A 22464-nucleotide genomic window follows, 5' to 3' on the forward strand; every position below is an offset into this window, starting at 1 on the left:
AATTGTTTCGTTTGCGTTTTAAAGATTAGACATACACATACCTACATACATATATATACATAGATATACATATATAGTTTGTCTGTATGTATGGTTTAAATCATTCATTTTAAACACTGAGGAACTGTCGTGCTTGCTTCAACGCTGCTTCGTTTTCCATATTGTAATACAAGTACTACATACATATATAGTATATGTATTATATAGTTGATAGTTTAAGAAACGTTTTTCGTTCGTTTTATTTTATAAGCTTAAGCTAAACTTGCGCTTGTACTTTGTATGTGTGTGTGAGTGTGTCTGTGTCTAATCGTAATTTTAATTGTAATTTTGAATTCCTATCACCTAGACAATTTGAAAAAACCCTAAGCTCTAACATTTTGAATTTGAAAACCCTAGAAAACTGATGGCCAAATATTTGCGCTCAAAACAATTTCATTAAACATTCATTTGTTTAAACCTAGAATGTGTGTGTGAGCTAATGCCTAAGTTTTAAACTTTAATCACTTTGTATGTGTTTGTATTTTATATTTCGTGTGACATACATATAAATAGCAAACAAAACAAAAGAATGTACTTTTTCTCTTCTCTTCTTCCTTCCTTTCTTTCTTTTTTTAAACGCATCGATTTTTGATATCAACTGAACACAACTCGAGCAGATTTAAGGCTTACGCTTTGGGGGGCAACCCCCCTCTCTTTTAAGAATATAAGTGTAGAACTGAATACAAATATCACAAAATTAGCATCGAAGCAGCAAAACATTCAAAATCTAAAATTAATAATAAAACTCAAAATGTGTAGGCTTGTTTTGTTTGGTTCTTTCTTTTATATATAAGTATGTATATAGTTTTGTTTATAAAAATAAGGTGTGTGTGCTGGCAAAGAAACCCGCAATTGAATTTAAAACTAAAGTTTGTTTATTTTTTATTGAAGTGAATTAATTGTTGTGCCAAATTTTGGAACTTAAAGTAAATTGAAACTGACTTTTAAGGCAAAACTCGCTGCAATTCTCAAGCCAAGTTCTTTCGCCTTAACACAAAATTAATGCAATTGCAAACAAAATTAAAATTATATCACCACGCATGTATGTATGTAGAGTAAAATATGTAAATAGAAGTATATATATGTATATATGGTATATATTGGTATTATATGTATGTGTTATTTGCCAGAACTTAGGAGCCGCATAGAACGTAATTCAAAAAATGGGGATAATGCCAACATGCAAGTTGAAACAAAAACTTAAAGATTACATAAAACGCACTAACAAACATATATCGATCATAATTTTTAAAAAATAATGCTATAAAAGCTCTCATCATAACGACGCAATTAATTAATTAAAAAGAGTTAAAGGCTACAACATTGAACCAATTACATACAGCTGTGTACTAGTATGTAGTTATATTATCGTTTCTTTTTTTATATCTTTTAAAGTCTAGCAAATAAATCGCAGTGCGCGCATTTTAGGTTTCCAAATTTAAGCTGAAGATAATCCTATTTGATAAGCAGGTAAAACTGGTAGCTACCGTCTAGACGCGCTCCTTCCTTCATTCCTCCATTCTTAATAACAGAGAGCTGCGCATGCGCATCTACTCCCAATTTCTTCTCTCGTTTTCTTCAAACTTAACAGCTAGTATTTGTATTTGTATTTCTATTTTTTTCTTTCTTAGTTATTGGTTGCCTCTTTCTTTACAATTGTTTGTGTGTGTGAGTGTGTGGGTGTTGGTTTATTTTGCTTGAGGTTTCGTTTTTTTTTTTACAAAGGAATTGTTTTCCATTTCGCTTTAGTTCTGGTTTGTGGCCGAATTATCCTTTCACTTCACACAATTTGTTGCGCTACGCCAGGCCTTTAATCACAGTTGTATATCAGTGTTATTATATCAGTGTACCTACATTTCTTTTCTCTGTTATTTCATATTACATATCACTCATGCATTCATAAAGATATCCTGTTTTTATGTCTAGACTCATGTTCATGCTTCTGGTTGCCACCCTCTAACCCTCTAGCCCTCCCTAACCCTAACCTCCTCGTCTTAAACACTAGAAATCATATTTTCTTGCGATTCTTAGTCGTTGCTGGTCCTCGTTCTTATGATGATTTGCGCAGCTCTTCCAGACCCCCATTCGGCAGGCCACCGCGCATATTTTCTAGAACTTTGTTGACGAAGTCCGTGGACCCTCCTGCCACACGAATGCCAGCTGCAAAAAAGAAACAACAACATTAGTATTCTATTAGGAGAATTATTGTTGTGCTACAATTTAGACTTACATGAAGCCGTGGCGTAAATGCGTTTTATTTGATTATCAACCTCCTCAGTAGACTCGCCCATGCTTTGGGCGCGATACTTAAGGGCCAGTGCCTGTTTCAGCTCAGCAATGCCGTTGATCAAACGCTCTGCAACAAAAGGGGGGAAAAAACGATTACAAATGTGTAATTAATACTGATATAACATAGAAAACAAATAAAGTGTCCCTAGCTAATACGGTTCAAAAGTTATCGAGGTTCATACAGACGGACATTCGAAAAAATTAAAAGTTATACATGGTTTGTGTTAAACTTGCTCTGCGTATGAATAAGACAAGTCAGCATAGCGAATTAAGAGTCCCTAGCTAATACGATTCAAATGTTATCGGGGTTCATACAGACGGACATTCGCGGACATTAAATACATTCAAGGCTAGGACTTGCTAGTATGTATACCCATTAAGTAATGTGAATAATTTGATAGTTATAGCATGAGATTTTTTTGCTCTTCTATAACTGCACTATATAATGCCCGTACTACTTACTGTGCTCAATTTCGAGACCATAGAGCTTGATCTTATTGGCCTCATGCTGTGCCTTCTTCTTCAAGCGACAGGCACGCGAGGCCAGCTTGTTCTTCTCCTTGCGCGACTTGGGACGCACATTGAAGGGCAGCTCCGAGACGGGTGTCATGTCGTTGATGGTGCGACTCAGCTTGTCCAGCTCCTTGCCAATGTTGTGCAATTTTCGGGCATTGGGTGTCAGATCGTTGCCATCGCCCTTGCGAGCTTTGCCGCTGTGCTGTAAATATGATGAGAATCGAAAAATATTGGAGTGCCATTCAATGGATAAGTCCGTGAGAAAGCGTACCTTGTACACCTTTATGCCGCGTACTGAGCAAGTGGGACTGAACACTGGATCGGTAACCTCGTTGAGCACATGTGGATCCTCTAGCTTGGACTGAAAGACCAAACGCTTGCCTTTGGGTCCCTTGGCCTGGACATTGTACTGCCAGAAGTAGCGCTCCTTGCCCTTGCTGGAGGACAGTTGATTGGGCGTAGATGTGCGTGTTTCGTCCTCATCGCCAGATCCTGCAAGCGGGAAAGTAGATGACGTGAAAAAAACTGTTATCTTTTTTATGAATTCTACACACCATTGTCACTGGAGAAGTCATCGTAGTTGTCGCTGTTCTCGCTGGAGGCATCGTCGTCGTCGTCCTGCGAGAAATCAATGCCATCTGGGGACAAAACGCTGCCCGTGCTCAGCGAAGAGAAAGATTCGGCCTCGGCCAGCGAGCCGGTTGAGAGTAAATGCTGACGTGGTTCGCGGCGCATCCAAATGTGCTCCAAGCCCAGATGGGTGGGCGCCGACGAGGACAGACGGGACAATGGGGAGCTTTCGGCGGCACCCTGATAGGCAAAGGATTTGCGAACGCTGCTGGCGGTGACGACCACCTGGCCGCTGCTGTTGCCGGAGGCGGCGCTACCGAAACCGCTGCTGCTGCCCGGACTCAGGGCATTGCCGCTCATCAGAAGATTGCTGGCGCCGGGCACCGACTGTCCCAGCATCGAGCCATCCGGTGAGATGCTCGACAAGCCCTTCTTCAGCAGCTCCTGCATGTTGCGCGACTTCACGAGCTGGAATTGCGAGCGATTGGCGTGTGGCGGAGGTGGCGGCGTGATGCTGCTACCCAGCTGTTGCTGCTGCTGTTGTTGTTGTTGTTGTTGCTGTTGCAGTGGCGAGTGCGACGGCTGACTGCCTGGAGAGAAGGCGGCACTCAGTTGTTGTTGTTGTTGCTGCTGCTGCTGCTGCTGTTGTGGCTTATTTGGCGTGCTGTGATAAATTTCGTACGGACTAGTTGAGGAACTTGGCTGTAGATTCTGTGTCTGTTGTTGCTGTTGTTGTTGCTGCTGCTGTTGCGTCAGCAACGTTTGCAACTGTGGCAAGCTCTGCTGCTGCAGCAACTCCATGGGCGGGCCCACAGGTGAGGCCTGTCCAGGACTATTCAGCTGCGGCAAACTATTGCCACTGCTGCTCGGCTGGGGTGACAGCAAAAAGTTAACACCTTGCGCCACCGCGCTGGTGGGCAAGAGGTCCTCAAAGTTGGTAATCACATCGAAGAATTCGCCAGCATTGAGGTCAGCCAGCGCCTGTATCTCGGCCTTGTCGTTGGGAAAAATGTAGTCGTCGTCGACGCTGAACGGCTCGTGTTTCGGATTCACAATGGCACTGCTAATGTCGCTCCACATGGTGTTCGAATGGGGCGCCTCGAAGAGCAGCCCATTGTTGGCATCGTGCACATGCGAGCCACTCCCATCGCTGCCCAAACCGCTGAGCAGAGCATTGTCGGCGACATTCAGACTAATGCTCAGCTCGTTGCTGCCGCCCAGCGGTGAGGCGAGGTCGGGTGCAAAATAGCTCGATATGTTGCCATTGTAGAGGGTCTGGCTGAGTGGCGAGGCGGCACTGAGACTGACATCTTGCAACAAGGTGGGCGACAACGAGGCAGCATCCAAACCAAAGTCCGACAGCTCGCCCAGCTGCAAATGATGCTGTTGTTGTTGTTGCTGCTGCTGCTGTTGTTGCTGCTGCTGCTGTTGTTGTTGTTGCTGTTGCTGCTGCTGTTGTGTGCTCGACGCCATGCTGTGCAAGGGACTGGGACTGGGCAGATGATGACGCGTGTTGTCCTGGTGGTGGTAGGGATGATGATGATTGTGGTTTGGATTGTTGCTGCGTGGTATGCTGATCGCAGTGCTCAGCATAACATTGCTGCCAATAGTTGCTGCTGATGTGGCTGTTACTGGCGACGTTACTGCTGAGCCGGCAAGTGTTGTTGTATTATAATTTGTGTTTATTGTAAGCGTCGGCAGCGACCCAACAACAACAGAGCTGCCAAAACTGCTGCTCCCAAACGAATATAGATCGTATTTCAAAGGATTGCTGCTGCTGTTCGATGATGTGTCAAAGAATTCTGACGACATGGGATACATTTGATTTTCTGTCATTGTACGTGTGTGTGTGTGTGTTCCTATTGTTGTTGCTACTACTAGCTGGTGTTGTTGTTGTTGTTGTTGCGCCTAAGCGCATGCGCAACTGCGCCTGCAGCTGCTTTTAAGACAAACCCAGTGCCTGCAAAATAAAAGGGAAATATATAATATATAATATTCAATAATATTTATGAAAGTGTATATAATATTCAATAACATTTCTAACTTAACTATCGTTATGTTTTTGGCTAATAACTGATTTATTTATCGGGCTAAGTAGAACCTAAGTACATCGAAAATTTGTGTAAGACCGACTGGTCTCACATTCCCGACGACTTGGAACGTTCGCCCTTTTTTCTCGAGTGTAGAAATATCTCCATTATGAGATTCTAGCTTGTGTTGAACATAAAATTGGCAAGACAAATAGTCCATAACCATAACTATAGCGAACAACAACAACGACTACGACAAACGGCTAGACGACCTTCAAGGCCGCCAGCTGCAGTGTCGAGACACATTTCCACATTTCCGCCGCTCACTATACTCATATTTTTTATTGCACATGCCAGTACATATATGCTCGTACTTGCATTGCCATTCCAAGTCTGGTCTGCACTGATAATCCATAAAACTGTGCCGTTGTCTGCCTTCGCGGACAACACAAACCTAATTCTAATGCGGCTGAACTGAGAGACTGTTATCTGGAACCAAGTCGCAGCCGGAACTCTGATGGCATAACCCAACCCAACCCAGCCCAGCCCAACCCAACTGAATCCAAGCAAGTAATTGTTGTCTATCATTCCGATTGCCAGTCTGTCTTGATTAATGACAGCACGTGTATGCCTGGCACGTGGCCAAAGGTTCACAAAAATGCATTCGTACCTCTTGCACAAGCCGAGTTCTACCGTTATAATTTCACAGTGTTACGAAGTGGAAAGTTTAAGACTTGCAGAAAAATGATCAAGTTGTTTCTAGGGCAGAACCAATCGATATTATGGTTATATTAACGACTCAGCAAGAACACTGCTGGGAATTGGAACACACACTGCGGATCAACTCTAATAAAGCCCATAAATAAAATGAACTAACTATTATTTCTAAGGAGTTCTTAATGAATTTTTGTGTCTACAAGTACTAAACATTTTATGTTTGAAAAGAATTAACTGTTTCTTTAATTGAACTGCTTTATGTCTACTAATCAATTTTGTAAATTAAATAACAGCTAATTATTATCTTTTATTTATTTATATAAACAGTTAAAACTATTAACATAACCTAGAAAATAGATGGCCTTTGGCCGAAGTGAAGATCTGAAGAGCTTTTTTAAAAATATCCCTATCGATCGCCACCTACCTAGTTCTGTTTTAAGCTTGTCAAAATATTTTCCGGAACGCTATGAAATAACGATAAATATAAATTAAAAATAAATTAAATATGCATATTTTAATAGTTTCATTTTTGGATGGGTTTGATAGCAGCAGGAGTGGATTATAGTCAGAAAAGATCTGCTTATGTATTCTTGAAAGTAATCTTGTCAACTCCTGACCTGTCTTTAAGCAAATGTTCTATTGTTTTTAGTTTATTGTCTGCCATTATCAATTATTATTATTATTTTGTTTTTTTATCAATGTTTATGAACGATTAGTATTATGAATTTTTTACAACTGTTTAGATACATGAGTTCTTCAATTGATTACATCCATTTCAAATAATAGTTTAAAATACGTACTTTGTTATTCTAGCTTGTCAGTTATTTATTGAGGCTTGTTTTTGTTTTCGTCCAACAATGAAATGGTAAACATATCTATCTATATAAGTGTATAGATATGTAGGTATAGGTATAGCTATAGTGCTAGATATAATATACATATGTACATGCATCAAAACAAAACCATTTCTGTCAACTCACTGCTTTGTGCGCAAAATTCGAAAGCAAAATAAGAACAGGAATACGAAAACAAAACCAAAACAACGCCACATTTTTGTTTTGTGCCCGAGAATAGTAGAGTGGGATCAAAACACAAAACAAACTAAGCCAAAGAATAGGAGGGAAAATGAAAGAAAATAGAAAAAAACTATGCCAAAATTAGTAAACGTTGTTCGACTGATTGGTCGAATCGGCTACCTGCTGCAGGTTGTTGGGGGCGGGGGGAGGGGAGGGGAGGCCGGAAGGTGTCTTAAGTGCCAATAAATATTAATGAGTTTGTTTACAAAAGAAATTTCTGGTTATTTGCCGATCATAAATTATGAGAAAATTGCATGCATGCGATTATAACATCTTGTATTGTTTGGCCGGAGGTGTAAATTAATTTCGCCATATATAGTAGGGCTGTACCAGTACAGTATACACATACATTATAATGACGTTAATAAACAAGCTTTTCAAAACACAAAGAAACCCATAAATACGCTCCAGAAGAATTGGGAATTTCTGACAAATTTCCAGAAATCAGAACGCAAGTGAAATAAGAAGAAAGATGTGAAAAAATGACGACAGAGTTCAGATAAATAAAATATCCATAATGAGTGTTAATTTCTATAGCCTCTGTTTTTTCTTGTTTTTTTTTTTTGGCATAAAAATAGAATTCCTGGTAACATTTGTATGACTTTTATGGTTATAGGTAAATAATTATAATATTATTTCAATAAACAGGCTTTGGATGACATAAGATATTCAAAAAGGGTGGAGCAGGTGTGGAAGCCACTCACAGTCCACATCCTGGAAGACCAAAAACGTCAACTGATGAACAACACTTTAAGCAAATTAATAAATCGGTGCTAGAAAATCTTTGATGAACAACTAGAAACATTGCATTCAGACCATTTTTAAAGAAATTTTGTGCCTCGTAAAGTTCGAATCGCATTTGGTTTCAACACCCAGACACATATCGTGACTTCTGAATTGAAATTGAAAAGATCACTCCAAGGATACCAATCGAAAAAGTTACTCTTATACATACGTTCACAAGCCCACATACTTACTATATGTAATCAATAAAGAAATAAAGAGAATGGAATGGAAAAATTTGATAGTACAGCCCATTTAAAAGAAAAAATAAAAGTGGTTCCTATTGAAACACATACCTTGTAGTATATACAAGTAGTATGCAGAGTAAAGGGTGTTTCTAATTCTGACCGTCCACTTAAGTATGTATGTATGTATGCTGATTAAGAAGAGCCACGCCTTCTTTTGCTTACACATTCATCAACATACGCACATACATATGTATGTACATAAATAAATAATTTGATAATTGAGGAACAGCATTCGGAAATAAAAATAACTTGATAGTGTGTGGTGGACATTTGAATCATTGCTGCCATGTCTGAACAATCTATAAATACTGCTTACAAATGTTTATATTTAAATTTAAATTTAAATAAAGAAAAAAAACAAACCATAAAATATAGTGCTTTATAAATGTGTGCAATATCTTACAGTAACACTTATCTCAGTTGTATGAGAACTACTCTTTGGCCCCTAGTGATAGCACTATACATACATATAAATATATGTATGTATATACATAGTTACAAAACATAGCAACACAATTGGCTCAATATGGCTGTAAATACCCTTTCCTGAAGGTCAACGAATACACTCGTAATAAAACAAATGGCAGCAGAACGAGCCAGCAAACGTTTTTTTAACAGCAACAAAAACTCTACTTAAGCTAAGTGATTTGTATGTTTGTTTCTTTACATTATTGTTATTTCCTTTTCTGTGACCGCACATGTTATGTTTATGTGTGCGCTAGTGTGTGTGTATCTGTGTGTAAGTGTGATTGCCACTAAATTGCTTAATATTCGTCAAAGGTAGCTGAACGCTTTGAAGGCCAAACAAATTTTTGTGTCGATGAAATGACGAGACCGAAGCGAGGCAAAGCTCCAAAAAGCCCGAAGACTGGCATATCTACTATATAGGAACCAAACGGGCGGGTGCTTATATACATATGTATGTATGTATATACATAAATATGTACATAGAATATAGAATTTTTTTTTATTACAAATTCGCTGCTCAAAAGAGAAACGAAAAAATTCAAATAGCGAAATAGAATATTCGATGGAACTGAAAGACAAGCAAACATTTTAATTTGATTTGCGCTGGAAAGGGACGATCAAACAATACGCCTTAATACTCGTAGTAGAGGGAATGTTTAAATAAAAATACACAAAAAATATATACATACATACATGTATACGAATTATTTAATAAGCGCTCTGGGCTGGAATACTGGAACATCTGATTCGAAACATATGATAACAAAGAAGAACAGAAAAGAAGCAGTCAGCGAGTAAATGAGAAACCGAACAGACTTGGGCAAACTAACAACTGAACAGACAGCAGATACTACTTAATAAAGCTAAGCAAATACATGTGGATATAAACAAAGCAGAACAGAAATAAATGTTGAGAAAGGGGCACGTGAAAAGCAGTCTGAAAACAAAGAATTAGGGGCCAAAGTACAAAAAGCAAAATACAGGAGAAACCAGCTCACTTCATTATATTATTATTACTGAATTAATATTGAAGCCAACTTTATACACACATGCATACATATTTATTTGTATATTAGCACAGACTCGTGTCGTGATCGCACAATGTTTGCGACCAACTAGACGTATGTGTAATATAAGTGAAGAAAGCGCTTTAATAAACCATTCAAATGGGCTTTAAATGTTATAAAATTGTGTGAGATTGGAACTTCAACACAAAATTAAATACAAATGCTGGCAACTTTATCAACAAAGATTAAACTAAGAGAGCGCTAAATGTGCACAGTTATTAACCAAACTCAAGGTCAAAACTGTTTATTTTTTATATTTTGTTTTGAATTTATAATTTATCGCAGCTTTGCTTTTGTTTTACACACACACTTGCTCACTCACACGCATTCCCCCACAAGAGTTGTAAACAAAATTTAGCTCCCATGCCATGTAAAGCTTTTGCAATCAAGACAAAGAGAGACAATTAAAGAGAGAGAGAGAGAGCGCGCGCACGCGTGTGATGTAGATAAGCTGTTCTGCTCTCAGAGCAACACATGTTTTCGCTTGTTTGCTTTTGTCGCCATTTTCGCTAAGCGCACACACTCCCTTACATACATACACATATCTTATAGTACAAATATTTGTAAGCATGTATTTGTTTATACACATGTGTGGGGCTATAGCAAAGCTTTTGCCGCTGCTTGGCTTTTTTATTTGTAAATAAAATATAATTTACAATAATAAATGCCGTTCCCAAGTGCCAGAGAGCTTTTACATTTCACCAGAATTTATACTAGTAAGTTCCGTGCATGTATGTATATACTTGTATACGTGTGTAGGTACTTAAGTATATATTTATAAGTACGAGTATATGCACACAAGTATATACATATGTAGGTAATTTATTTGTTGCGCTACGGGTTGTGAGTGGATTAGGGTATATGTGTACCATAAATAATTGGACGGATAGATATACATACTTACATACATACATACATATATGTATGTATGTAGATTTGTGTATAAATAATTATGTACAATGACAGTGCTATAAGTTGTAGAACCGTATTTTTTATAAAATTATAAAACTTATTCTCCAGATAATCTAAATAAAATTCCGAAGTCAATATTTATCGCTAAATTAAGCCATTAACTACTTCTTCAGCTTTTTCGATTATGTATTTCCAACAACAGATCATTAGCTGTAGACTATCAATAGTTGGATTTGAAGCATTTCATCATTTATTTTGCTATCAAATATATAATGCATAGATACATTGTATATAATATATATATACATTCATACATACATACATACATATCCCTAAAATGTATGCAAATGTGAGGGGAAAAATAAACCAGCAAATACATTCTACTCCACCCACTTTCACTTGGTCTCTATTATTATAGTGTTTTGGATTTACTCTAATATGTATGTATCTTAATCTACACATCTACATATGTACATACATATATAAGCATTTGTACTTATGATTAATTTGTTGTTGTGTAAAGCCCCACCGGTATTATCAGTAACAACAACCATAAGTGGGACTTACTCAAGACACGGCAGTTATATAGTAGATATATACAATGTATGTACATATATATAAGAACAAAAAAATTGGAATTGAGACGCGGCCCAGTCATAACAAAAACTTTGCATATAATGCCGTAACAAGCACACAAACGCAAGTCGCCGTCGCAGCTACTAATACACACACAGACAGTGTCACACACACATTCACACCTTGCTGATAGCAGCAACTTCCGTTTAGCGTCGCTCGCTGAACTTTCAGCTGTGGTGTCGTTTGGAACAACGTGACAATAATGACGACGACGCGCCATCGACGTCGATAATGTGCCTCCTCATTATCATTATCATCAATGTGATGGGGTCAGTGCGGCTGGTCAAATTTGTTAATACGTTAATAGAGACCCCGAACACCGTAACTTAGCCAAATTATTTTGTGGTTCTATAAAATATATTGAAATTTTTGTTTTCTGTTGATGTAGAAAAACTAGATTCTAAGAATCTAAAGGATTTTCATTCAAAAGCTTCAAATGCAGAGGGAACATTTCATATTAAAAGCTCACCAAGCTTTCACATAATATTTTTCGCAGCGCATCAAACAGTCGAAAAGCTCTCAACGAATTTCAATTTGTTTTGTCAACACACGTTGACGTCCTCCGTCACATGCCTGATGCGGCATGAAATTTGTTTTGCTTGAACTTACACTCTCACCTCTCTCCCCACTCTCTTTCACTATCAACACTCTACTATACCGTACGAGTGTGTATGTATGTGCGTTAAATGATGCAGTTCTTTGTTTAGCTTTTTTTTGTGCAAGTCACTTCTGCTTTGTCTTTCCTTTTAATTTTAGGCACACGCAACTTTTGCCACCCGTGTCTATATGTGTGTGCGTGCGTGTGTGTGTGGGCGTTGTGACACACACACACACACACAGTCACAGCGAATTATGTTGAGGTAGCCGCCAAGTGCAAGTTCGTCGCAAAGTTTGCTGCCGCCGGTTTATATTTATAGAGCGCGTTTTTAGGGCGCCATTGGCAAAAATAGCAACAATTAAATTATGTATGTACAAATGTATGCATGTGTGTGTATGTTGGTGCCTGCATCGGCTACGTTTTGTATTTTGTAGTATTTTTTTTTGTATTGTATAGTTTTTGCATTTTAATATGCGGAATTTAGCATAGCAAGTGGCTTGTGATATAACAAAGATGGCGGGCAGGCTTGGTGCGGCTGCTCGTTATTGTTGTTGTTGTTGTTGTTGTGGTACTATTATATAAGAAGCTGATGTAAAATAGCTACGAAGCGAAGAAAAAGTTAGCTATATTTTTAAAAATATCAATATCGAAAAATTGTTTTGTAACTTAGTGATAAATGGTATTTTGGTTATCGATAATTTCTGAACAACTGCAAAAATGTTGCTTTTAAAAAGGTAACTATTTGAATGTTTATACCCACAAATCTTAAAATGTTACATCCTTTGCTCACGTACATATAAAAATGTCATGATTACAGAAGTAGGTAATGCTTCCACTAATGTCAACTAAATAGATACGATGAATGACGATATGCTGATTGGGATCATGATTTTATCAGAAAACTAAAAAGAAAGGGACATAGAAAGCCGAGTTAAAAGAATACTCAAGATTCATTATTTGTGGTTTTCCTATAAACTGATTTTCAACCCTGCTTTGTCTACAGTTGCACGATTCTCAGATCGTTCAATCAATTTAAAATTTAAGAAGAGGGAGCGAGACAGCAGGAGATATAGAGAAGAAAGAAAAACGCGAAAATTGCAAAATGCTTGCTAATAGATAAATAATTAAAATCAATTTATTTGATGTTTACATGGATGTGATGTGTGTGTGTGTGGATGTGTGTTGTATCGATTGAAATCATTGTGTATTGAGCCAAAATTAGCACAAGTCAGCTGAAATTTTAAACAAACAGAGCAGTTGTCTATCTGTCTGTCTGTCTATATATCTGCTTGTCTGACTTAAACACTTAAAGCCCCTTGAATAGGGAATGCGAAATCGTGACTTTTTTGTATGTACTCGTATGGCGATTTTTAGAAGTTCACACAAACAGACAGACACACACACATACACACAACCACTCATGCAAATATTGACAGGCAAATGGCAAATAGAAATGCAGTATAATCTACGAGTCGACTCTAGAGAATAGATTTGAACAAGCAGCGTCGCGTCGCGTCGTGTCGACGGAACACGTGAGCGGATAGACGGACATTCAGCCGGAGTGTGCAGTGCTTATCAGCGTTTAGTTAAATGCTACACACACACATACGAACATGTATTCGTATCTATCATGAACTGCAGCTGCCAATGTGAGACGACAATGGCAACTGATAAGGCCTCTTAGTGAATGGGTCAGTCGAAAAATTGATAATACAGGAAATTGAGGAAATTGCAAATTGAGGAAATTGCAAATATTTCTAGGGAAATCTTTCAGACACGTGTCATTTGTTGACGCATTGCGCCTGTCCTATTTGGCTTCGTAAGGAGTGGCAAGAGTCCCTAAAGGAAACAATATACCCTTTCTTGAGGAGCACATATCCAATTGTTTGCGGCTTAGGCTCCGGTAACAGGCCCTCTGATTTACAAAAAGCATTTTTTTTTCCCTCATAGTATGTCTTAGAAGATTAGGTATTGGTCTCCAACGATATACTTGACACTATTTGTCAACAGAGTTTTGTTTTTCTTTTTGCTATTTTGAGTTTCCTTTTTGAAAGTAATACCCTCCATGATTAAGGCTTTTTACAAGGAAGATGATTTCACTTGTGACAAAAAATATTCTTTTAAGAATTCTTTACAGGCAAGTTGGACTGTATATCCATTTACGAACACAATTCGGCAGCGCGGATGATTGTGAACAGCAGGACAGAAAATTGACGACCCTGAACTGCACACAAATCTATATCTATCTTATCTTATCAGCAGAGCAGCAAACAAAACAAGAAAACAGCTAAACATGCTGGGATCTATCCTCCTCAAAATATTCTATTTATATCCATAAATATTTGTGCTTTTTTTTTGGCAAATCATGTTCCTTAATAAATTCCAACTATTCGTTGATTTTTTTCTGCATGTTTTTAGGAAAAACAAATAACAAAAGCCGGAAGCATCATCCAAACGCCCACTCGATGACATAGTTTTGTTTATTCTTTTTTCTATATTTATCAGCACTAGACAGGGGAAGAAGAACACTAATGTTTTAAGCAACAATGACAGCAAAAAAAGGGGAGCAGATATCACATGTCATATGCTAAAACGTTAAGAGAAAGGTCTATATTATTTGAAGGGTGCTTTGACACTTTTGCTTTTGGAAATAGCCACAATTTTGTGGACTGAGGAAAATACAATTTAAAACAAGCACCATTTGCTTTGAGCACATTTCTGTATTTAATAATAAAACAGAGCTGTAAAAGAAATTTCATAGGAAAAGTAAACAAGTTTGCTTAATTCTTAAAAGGCTGCGGCAGCACAGACAGAACTCAACAGAGCAGCACAGCACAGCAGTTCAAATAAAAACAAAATATATAAAAAAGTAATAATAAAAAAAATGAAGAGCAAACCAGAAAACAAAGAAAGTTGAAGGCCGACAAAGCAACGACCGTTTTAATTGCTTATATTGCTATGCAATATAGAAATTTGTTTAACAAAATAACACACACACACAGAAATGTTGATTGAAATATGTAAATTGGAATGCACGTGTATTCGAGACTCTGGTGACGACAAGAGGCAGCAGTCGTCAACTCTTAACTATAGCCTGCTGCTCTCAATAATAATAATAATGATGCAATTTCTTTCTCAGAGCCGATCATCTGATCGGTGTTCAGCTCATCTCGACTCTCATGTAATATAAACAGCGAATGTGAGTATTCAAGAAAATAATTGTTATGGGACTCCCCCTTCCAGTTATATATTTGCCAATCGGCGCCCATCAGTTTGTCAGCGTGTGTTAATTGTCCAAGCAAAAACAAAAAAAAGGCATTTAAATAGAATTCATAATGCTAGAAAAACCGCGGGAGGCATTTCCATATAAATTAATCATTGAATTGAATTGACTCTAGGAATTTAGCTGCATGGCTAATTATCTGCTATAACTGTTGTTGTAAAGTATCCGATATGCTCAACTGATAGGCGTGTCAAGCACTACTACATACTTACATATATAGAGAAGATTAATGGCCAGAGAAATAATCACAGAACAGGCGATTCATTCAATTACATGAAAAGCTTAAATGAAAAGTTTGCAAATGCTTAAAGGTTAGACAGAATCATAATCATTCATATATTAATATAATAAAATAAAATAAATGCACAGCTATATAAAATAATGAGGTGTAATATGATTTGATATGATATGACTGATATGATCAGTTTGGAGTGCCTAGCTGTTATGGTTCAAAAGTTCTCGGGGTTCATACAGTCGAACATGGCTTCGGGTAAAGGGTATACAAATAACAATGGGTGTGGAAGGTGATACAAATTGAATTTATATCCTTCAAAACAAATATTGCACCCTCCATTTGATGGATTATTGAATTATAAATTGTAGAAGGCACCCTTTAAAAAACAAAAAGATAAAAAGTCGGTAGACAACTGAGAAATGTCAGCACGTACGACACGCCTGTTGCACTTTGTCCGACCCCTTCAGCCCTTTCGCACGAAATTCGTGCTCTATTTGTATTGTATTATTATTGCGGATTATTGCAGTCTGTGTAAGGCGACTATGCTTGTGTATTTGGACGTCTCATTTCTTATCGTTCACTTAACTGTTGAGTCATTCACGCATACATATGCATGCACAGATGTGTGATAGAGCGAATGATTATACATCTGTATGTATGTATGTACATGTATGTATGTGGTGGGTGAGAACACACTTTGTTTGGATCTTTTCGAGTGTCACATTTAAACCAATTAAGTGCGCGCCACATGTCGTATGCGTAATGTGGCGCCTAAAACTAAACGAGGCCTGCTGTGATGATGGGTTGGTTAACAAAAAGCAACAACAACTAAAACAACAACAAAAACTGGCTTAACTTTTTGCCTGACTTGGCGCTAAGAAACTGACTGTCTCACGAGCTGTCGCCTTGTTGGTATTTGCTCAACAGATGGCATTAAATATTTTCTCACTTATAGTATGTATGTGTGTGTGTGTGTGTTACTTTTTGTTTCTTGTTCCAAGTCAACATTTAACAACCTTGAATTTTCGCCACTGACACTGAACTCGCCCCGCACGCGCCTTGAAATTCAAATTCAATTTGAAATCAATTCCAATACGATTTGTTGCCTTTTTTTCCATACAAATATCAATTCTGTCTGTATATACCCGCGGTATGTATAGTATATATATTTTTGATTATGTATCTGCACAAATGGCAAAAAATCGAAGACAAAAATGTGAGAGGAAAAGAGCGCTTGAAACAAAAGCTAAAAGGCATATTTTAATTGAACGTTTTTTGATTTCTTTAGCATTTTCATTGAGATTTGCCTTTTTATTCGCTTTTTTCTGTTTGCTCTGATTTGCTGATTTGACGTTTTCGATGATTTTTAAATTTTCTTTCTGTTTGGACGCGACAGGAAATGCTTCGCATTTTAAAGCCACTGTAATGCGATCTTTGTTTAATAGTCCGTGCTCCAAACACACACATGCATACAAAGCTCCCCTTCAGCACGACTGATGGTGAGTGACCGCTTTGGTAACGCCTAGTGGATAGAAGCCAGGGTAGTCTTTAGTGAAGACTAGTTAGAAAAACACCTTCCCTGGTCTTTAATACCCGTAAAATTTATTGGTTGTTCGATTTGTTTATTTGTCAAATAGGTTGTAACAAAGGGCGAAAGAAAGACTGCTGGTGTTCAACGTTGAAGCCTTAAGAACTTTTATGATGCTTTCATTAAATTATACAATTTTAAAATTTCTTTATATTCCTTAATTTCCTTAAATGAAGAATACTTATAATAGCCATAATAATTATATAAATGAACCAAACACATGATTTAAACAAATTAATAAACTGAAATTGTTACGAATTAATATTCAATTGTTCAATATATGTATTAAAACCCATAACTACCATGGGCTTAGTGCAGCCGCTAGTCGGTGATTAGTAAATTCTCTGGCACGCGAGGTGAGGCAAAGTTTGAAGTTAGAACTAGAGCGCTGTACTGAAGGGTCATTGTGTTTATAGTATGTTTAAGAGCTGCCTTTGATTGTGTGTGTGTGGCTGTGTGTGTCGCTTTTTAGGGTTCACATTACACGCCTCGTAGCAGCGACTCAGACGCGGACTCTTGACTCTCGACTCTCGATTTCAAATGTAGCTCAGATTTATACGCCAGGCAATACGTTTATTTCTTCTGTAAAATTTTCTTCTCTTCTTTTAATTGGCTCTAGACGCATAAATTATAAAATTGTGACAGCAACGGCAACAAATTTTATATGAAAATATATGGATTACAGCTCTCTTTTCTTCGTCCGCAGCTATTACAAGGGATTACAAATTCTTCACAGTTGGTTTAAGCTCTTAGAGAGGTTTTTAGAATTGTAGAACCGTAGATCATGTATAGCTACAGAATGCAGCGTGAGTCATTATTTGGGACATGATTCATGTAAACATTTTCGTGTTTTTCATGATTCAACAAATTTAAATAAAAATTCGAGTATTTTCAAAAGTATTTCGAATTATAGAAATATGCTTTATGGAACTTTTCAGTGCAAATCGCTGAAACAAAAAACATTTCGAAATGTCTTAACTTTTTACATAAGTGTGCTTTATCGCCTCAATTCGAGTATTTTTGATTTATTCAAATCAAAGCACATTTTATGAGTGGCTATAAACTTTAATGACCGACCAATTCCTATCACAATAGCCTTGATTAGCTAACAGATTTTATTTCTTTTCGTTTGTAAGAGAGCACAATTTTGTTTCTTCACAACTTAATCGCAACAAATCAATCACCAGCGCCTTGAGTTTCTATTTATGACAGTTTCTCTATTCTACTAATAGAGACAACTTAGTATGATTCGCCAATTCAGACAATATCTGAGAGAATATTATTCGACTACAGTACATATAAATATGTTAGTTGCTCTCTAGCTTGCTAATCGTTTGTTAGTCGTCAATACTTTTTATATATTTTATTAAACATTTAAGCAGTACTCCTTTTTTATAATCATATCTTGGTGTTAAAGGTTAAGCTACATTTGTTTACTTTTGGAAAGTTTTTACTAAATCATTTTCCCCCATTTTAGAGTTGAATGTCCCAAAAGCCGAACTAAGTAACATTTAGTCGAAATTCGCTTTTACTGTTACTTTTTGATAGGCTGATTTCACTGTAGTTTCATGAAAGATCTCAAAGATTTCAGCTCCTCGATCAATTTTCGGCATAATTTGGGGCGCTATGATTCAGCAAGTTCTGATACAGACATGATCGTAATATTATACATATATACACGTGCATACATTATAATAATTTTAATGCTTAATAAACTTTGATACGAACCTTATATATTTTGGTACTCTCCGCACATATACACACATACAAATAAGTATATAGTAGGTGTGGGGCCAAAAATTTGTTTAAATTATTCACGTTGTAAAATTTGTCGTCGTTCTATATGAGGAAATTCTGGACTTCCGCGTAGGTTCTTGCAGAAATGAATAATTGGTGTTGTTGTTCTTTATTTAATTTAACTTTGTTGTTCTTTTGGTTTCGGTTTTGTATAAATGTTTACTTAAACATTTTCATGTTCCTCAAGTTTGGTTGTGTTTATAAATTAATTGTAATTGTATTGTTGTACTATAAACAAAATGCTGGATTTTTAATTATTATGCAAAGGCACATTCAACACATTTAACATCGAGTCTCATTGTTGTTGTTGTTGTTGGTCACGCTTAATGAAGTGCACAGAAATGTTGTGGCTGTTGTTGTTGTTGTAGGTTGTTTTTCAAATTGGGTCACACATGCGGCGATTAAAACAAAAACTTATTTATAATGTGGCGCGGCGCTTGCTAGCCTTTAAAAACATACATACACATACACTCTAATATATGTATATAAATATATGTACATGTGTATGTGTGTATGTATATCAAAAACTTTGTATAACTTTTGATAATAGTGGCATAAATTTTATTTATTTGCGGACAAGCAGCAGCAAATCTTATCAGCGCACAAAAAACTTTTAACAATTCTTGTTAATAATGTGTGTATTGCTTGCTCGCTAGCTTTCTTGCTTTTATTTATGTACGTATGTATGTATGTATTTATGTGTGTGTTTGTACATACATTTGTATATTTAATTATTTGGCACTGACGTAAGAGTTGTGATTGTGAATTATTTATAGCATTTGTTTTTTGTTAAAAAAAACACTTGCAATATTTTTCCTCTATTCCTGATGTTGTTGTTGTTTTTAAATTTAAGTTATGGCAAAAATTTACAGCAACAATTTTTTGAATTTTATTTGTCGTCGTGTTTTTGTATTTGTTATTATTGTTTGCTGTCAATTTTGCGTTGAGCAGTCGGCGGCAAAGGCGGCGACCAAACGAGCGACGAACTAACCAGCTGAGCGCGTTATGAACAACTGATCGAAACGAAGTCGAAATCAAGCGAACGAATGAACGAACGAACGAAACAACAGCAGGCAGGGGCGTGCGCGGGCGTCGACGTCAGCGGCGGCGTCGCTTGACGTTCGTTTGCTGCTTCTAATAAGAATTTCTTATAGTTAAATTCCTACGCATACAGACACACACGCACATGCACACAACTTGTGTGCTCGCTTGATTTTGTTTTTGTTTTTTCTGTATTTGCTGCTTCTTTGCTTGTCTGTTCCTCTGTCTGTCTGTTAGTTTTAGTTTATTTATTTATGCAAATCTGCTGTTTGAGCTTTATACGCATACAATTATTATAACATGCGCCGTCGTTTGTTTTATGAGTGATTTTGTTGTTATTTTGTTTGCCGTTCGTTCTCAATTTGTTGTTGCTGTCAAAAACTAGTTCGTGGTTTGTTTAAACAAATGCTGAAACCGAATTACATATATAAATGAATTATCATAGTCGTCATAGTTATGAGTTTGGATCCCTCTATTTCAACAAGATATAAAAACATATGGCGTTAAAGCAAAGTTTTGTGTTTGATTTTAACGCGATTTGCTAGCGTTTTGGAACCCGAATAAGTTTATTTGAAATAAAATTTAGAATCGTTCGTGTTTTGTGTAATTAAATAAATACATTTTGTTAATTTAATTATGCAGTACTATTTTTTGCACACGCGTCACCCAGCATTTTAGGTGTTGTTGTTGTCGCCTATCTGCGCTTTACTATGAATTATAATTATTTCTCTGTTTTATTTTGATTATCGCACCCTGCGCTCACTTTATTTGTTTTCTTTCTTTTTTTGTTATTGTTTTCTGTAATTTCAACTTTCTCACTAACACTAATAAAACAACAACAGCCCACCTAAAAAGTTTAGCGTGCCGCTCTTTTTTGTTCGTTTCGTCTGCGCTCGTCAAATGTTCTTGACCGATTGATAAAAAGTTTCCAAAGCTTAGCGACAAAAACAGTGAGCTTTCTGTTTTTGGGCCGCTCAGCGATTTGTTTTGATTTGTATTAGAGATGGGATGGGCCGGCTTATTGCGGCCCGACACGACCCGGCCGGAAGGTGGAAATGCAGGCGTACAGTTTTTCCAACTCAGAATTTATGGAAAGAAAATGCTGTAAGCTCGTATCATCAACCGAAAATTTAAATTATTTGAATTCTTTATGCGAGTATATCATAGAATTCTCTTTAAAAGTTAATTATACAAGTATTTGAGTAACATATACAAATTTTAGTTGCATGGCTATAATTTCAAATTTTTCAGAAACATTTTATATTATTTATTATGATGAAAATAGGGGCTATAACAAATTTTAAGCAATTTTACTTTCAAAGAAAGTAATAAATGGAGGAACAGTTCTTAATGAGAATGTCGATATGTGTATGTAAAACACGATGAACACGCGAGCCAGCGAACCAAAACACGGTCCACAGCCCAACTCTAATTTGTACAGCTGTGCAGCCGCAAAGCTTCGAGAGAGCGAGATAGAGGGAGAGAATAGGCATGCGCGTTGGCGCTCACCCACACAAAAGCAATATTTGAAGAGTGGGGCAAACAAAGCGCTTCATATTATTCGTTGCGTTGTTTTTATTTTTATTATGATTTTGTTGTGCTTGTGCGCTTGTCTGTTGCTTCTTTCACTTCCACTTTTCCATTTCAGTTTTTGAAAACCGGCGATTGGGGATCAAGGGGGGGGGGGGGCACTTTGTACAGGCGCTGCGAGTACAGTCTCTGCCAGCGTTTGCTATTGTTGTTGTGCTTGTTGTTTTTGTTTTTACTTTTACATATGTACATACATATACAGATGTACATGCATGTATGTGTGTTTGCGTATTTACTCTATAAAAACTCTTTGCTTTGTTTACTTTGTTTTTTATACCACCCCAATCATTTATTGATGTGCTTTTCTGATTATTATTAAAAATAAAACATCTACATACATACAAACAATAGTTGCGCGACCTCTCTCTCTTTGCTCTCTTATTAACTCTCTTACACTCTATTTTAACGTTTTTTGACGTCACTTTTGTTGTTTACTTCGGCAGCTTGTTTTTATTTGGTTGCCCATTTCGCATTTTTTGTATTTTATGCAAATTTCTTTATTCATACAAACACCTACATATTTATAGTATGTGTGTGTGAATATATATTGTTATGAAATTGTCTGGCGCTTTGATTTCGTTCATCAGTGCAAAAATAAACTTGTTTACAGCATTGAAACATCGATGTTTTATGGCTAGGAAATGCAAATCACATTAAAGATGCAGCAGCCGCCATCTCTCCCAGACCTCCCACGCCACCAGCACTCCGCACTCGCCACACGATGCGTTTACTGTTGTTCTCTTTGCTGACGCTGCTTTTTTATTAGTTTGTTTATGTTGAACAACAACAACAGAAAACTGCTCACTCACACAGAAACAACAACAGCGCAATGACAACAACAAAAATGATAATCCTACGATTTGTATATCAGCTCGAATTGAATATCGTTGGCATATTTTAATGATTCGTTCTAGTTGTGGCCGCACAAATATTGAGTGCTGTTTGCTGATGCAATATCTCATTCAAATTGTGTAATGCACT

At 37.0% G+C, this 22464-nt stretch overlaps 1 protein-coding gene across 1 annotated transcript; it reads right to left on the reverse strand.

Annotated features, from left to right (window-relative positions):
• Positions 1-795: 795 nt before the first annotated feature.
• Positions 796-19352, reverse strand: LOC115623737 (protein CREBRF homolog). Its single transcript, XM_030518248.1, has 6 exons — positions 18784-19352; positions 3399-5374; positions 3116-3336; positions 2791-3046; positions 2270-2395; positions 796-2199 (listed from the first exon to the last, which is right to left on the reverse strand). The coding sequence occupies exons 2-6, from the start codon at positions 5248-5250 to the stop codon at positions 2090-2092; spliced, it is 2565 nt and encodes an 854-aa protein (XP_030374108.1). The 5' UTR covers positions 5251-5374; positions 18784-19352; the 3' UTR covers positions 796-2089.
• Positions 19353-22464: the final 3112 nt, after the last annotated feature.

The sequence above is a fragment of the Scaptodrosophila lebanonensis genome, unplaced genomic scaffold, assembly GCF_003285725.1.
Source record: "Scaptodrosophila lebanonensis strain 11010-0011.00,11010-0021.00 unplaced genomic scaffold, SlebRS2 tig00000053-arrow-pilon, whole genome shotgun sequence".
NCBI classification, from domain to species: domain Eukaryota; kingdom Metazoa; phylum Arthropoda; class Insecta; order Diptera; family Drosophilidae; genus Scaptodrosophila; species Scaptodrosophila lebanonensis.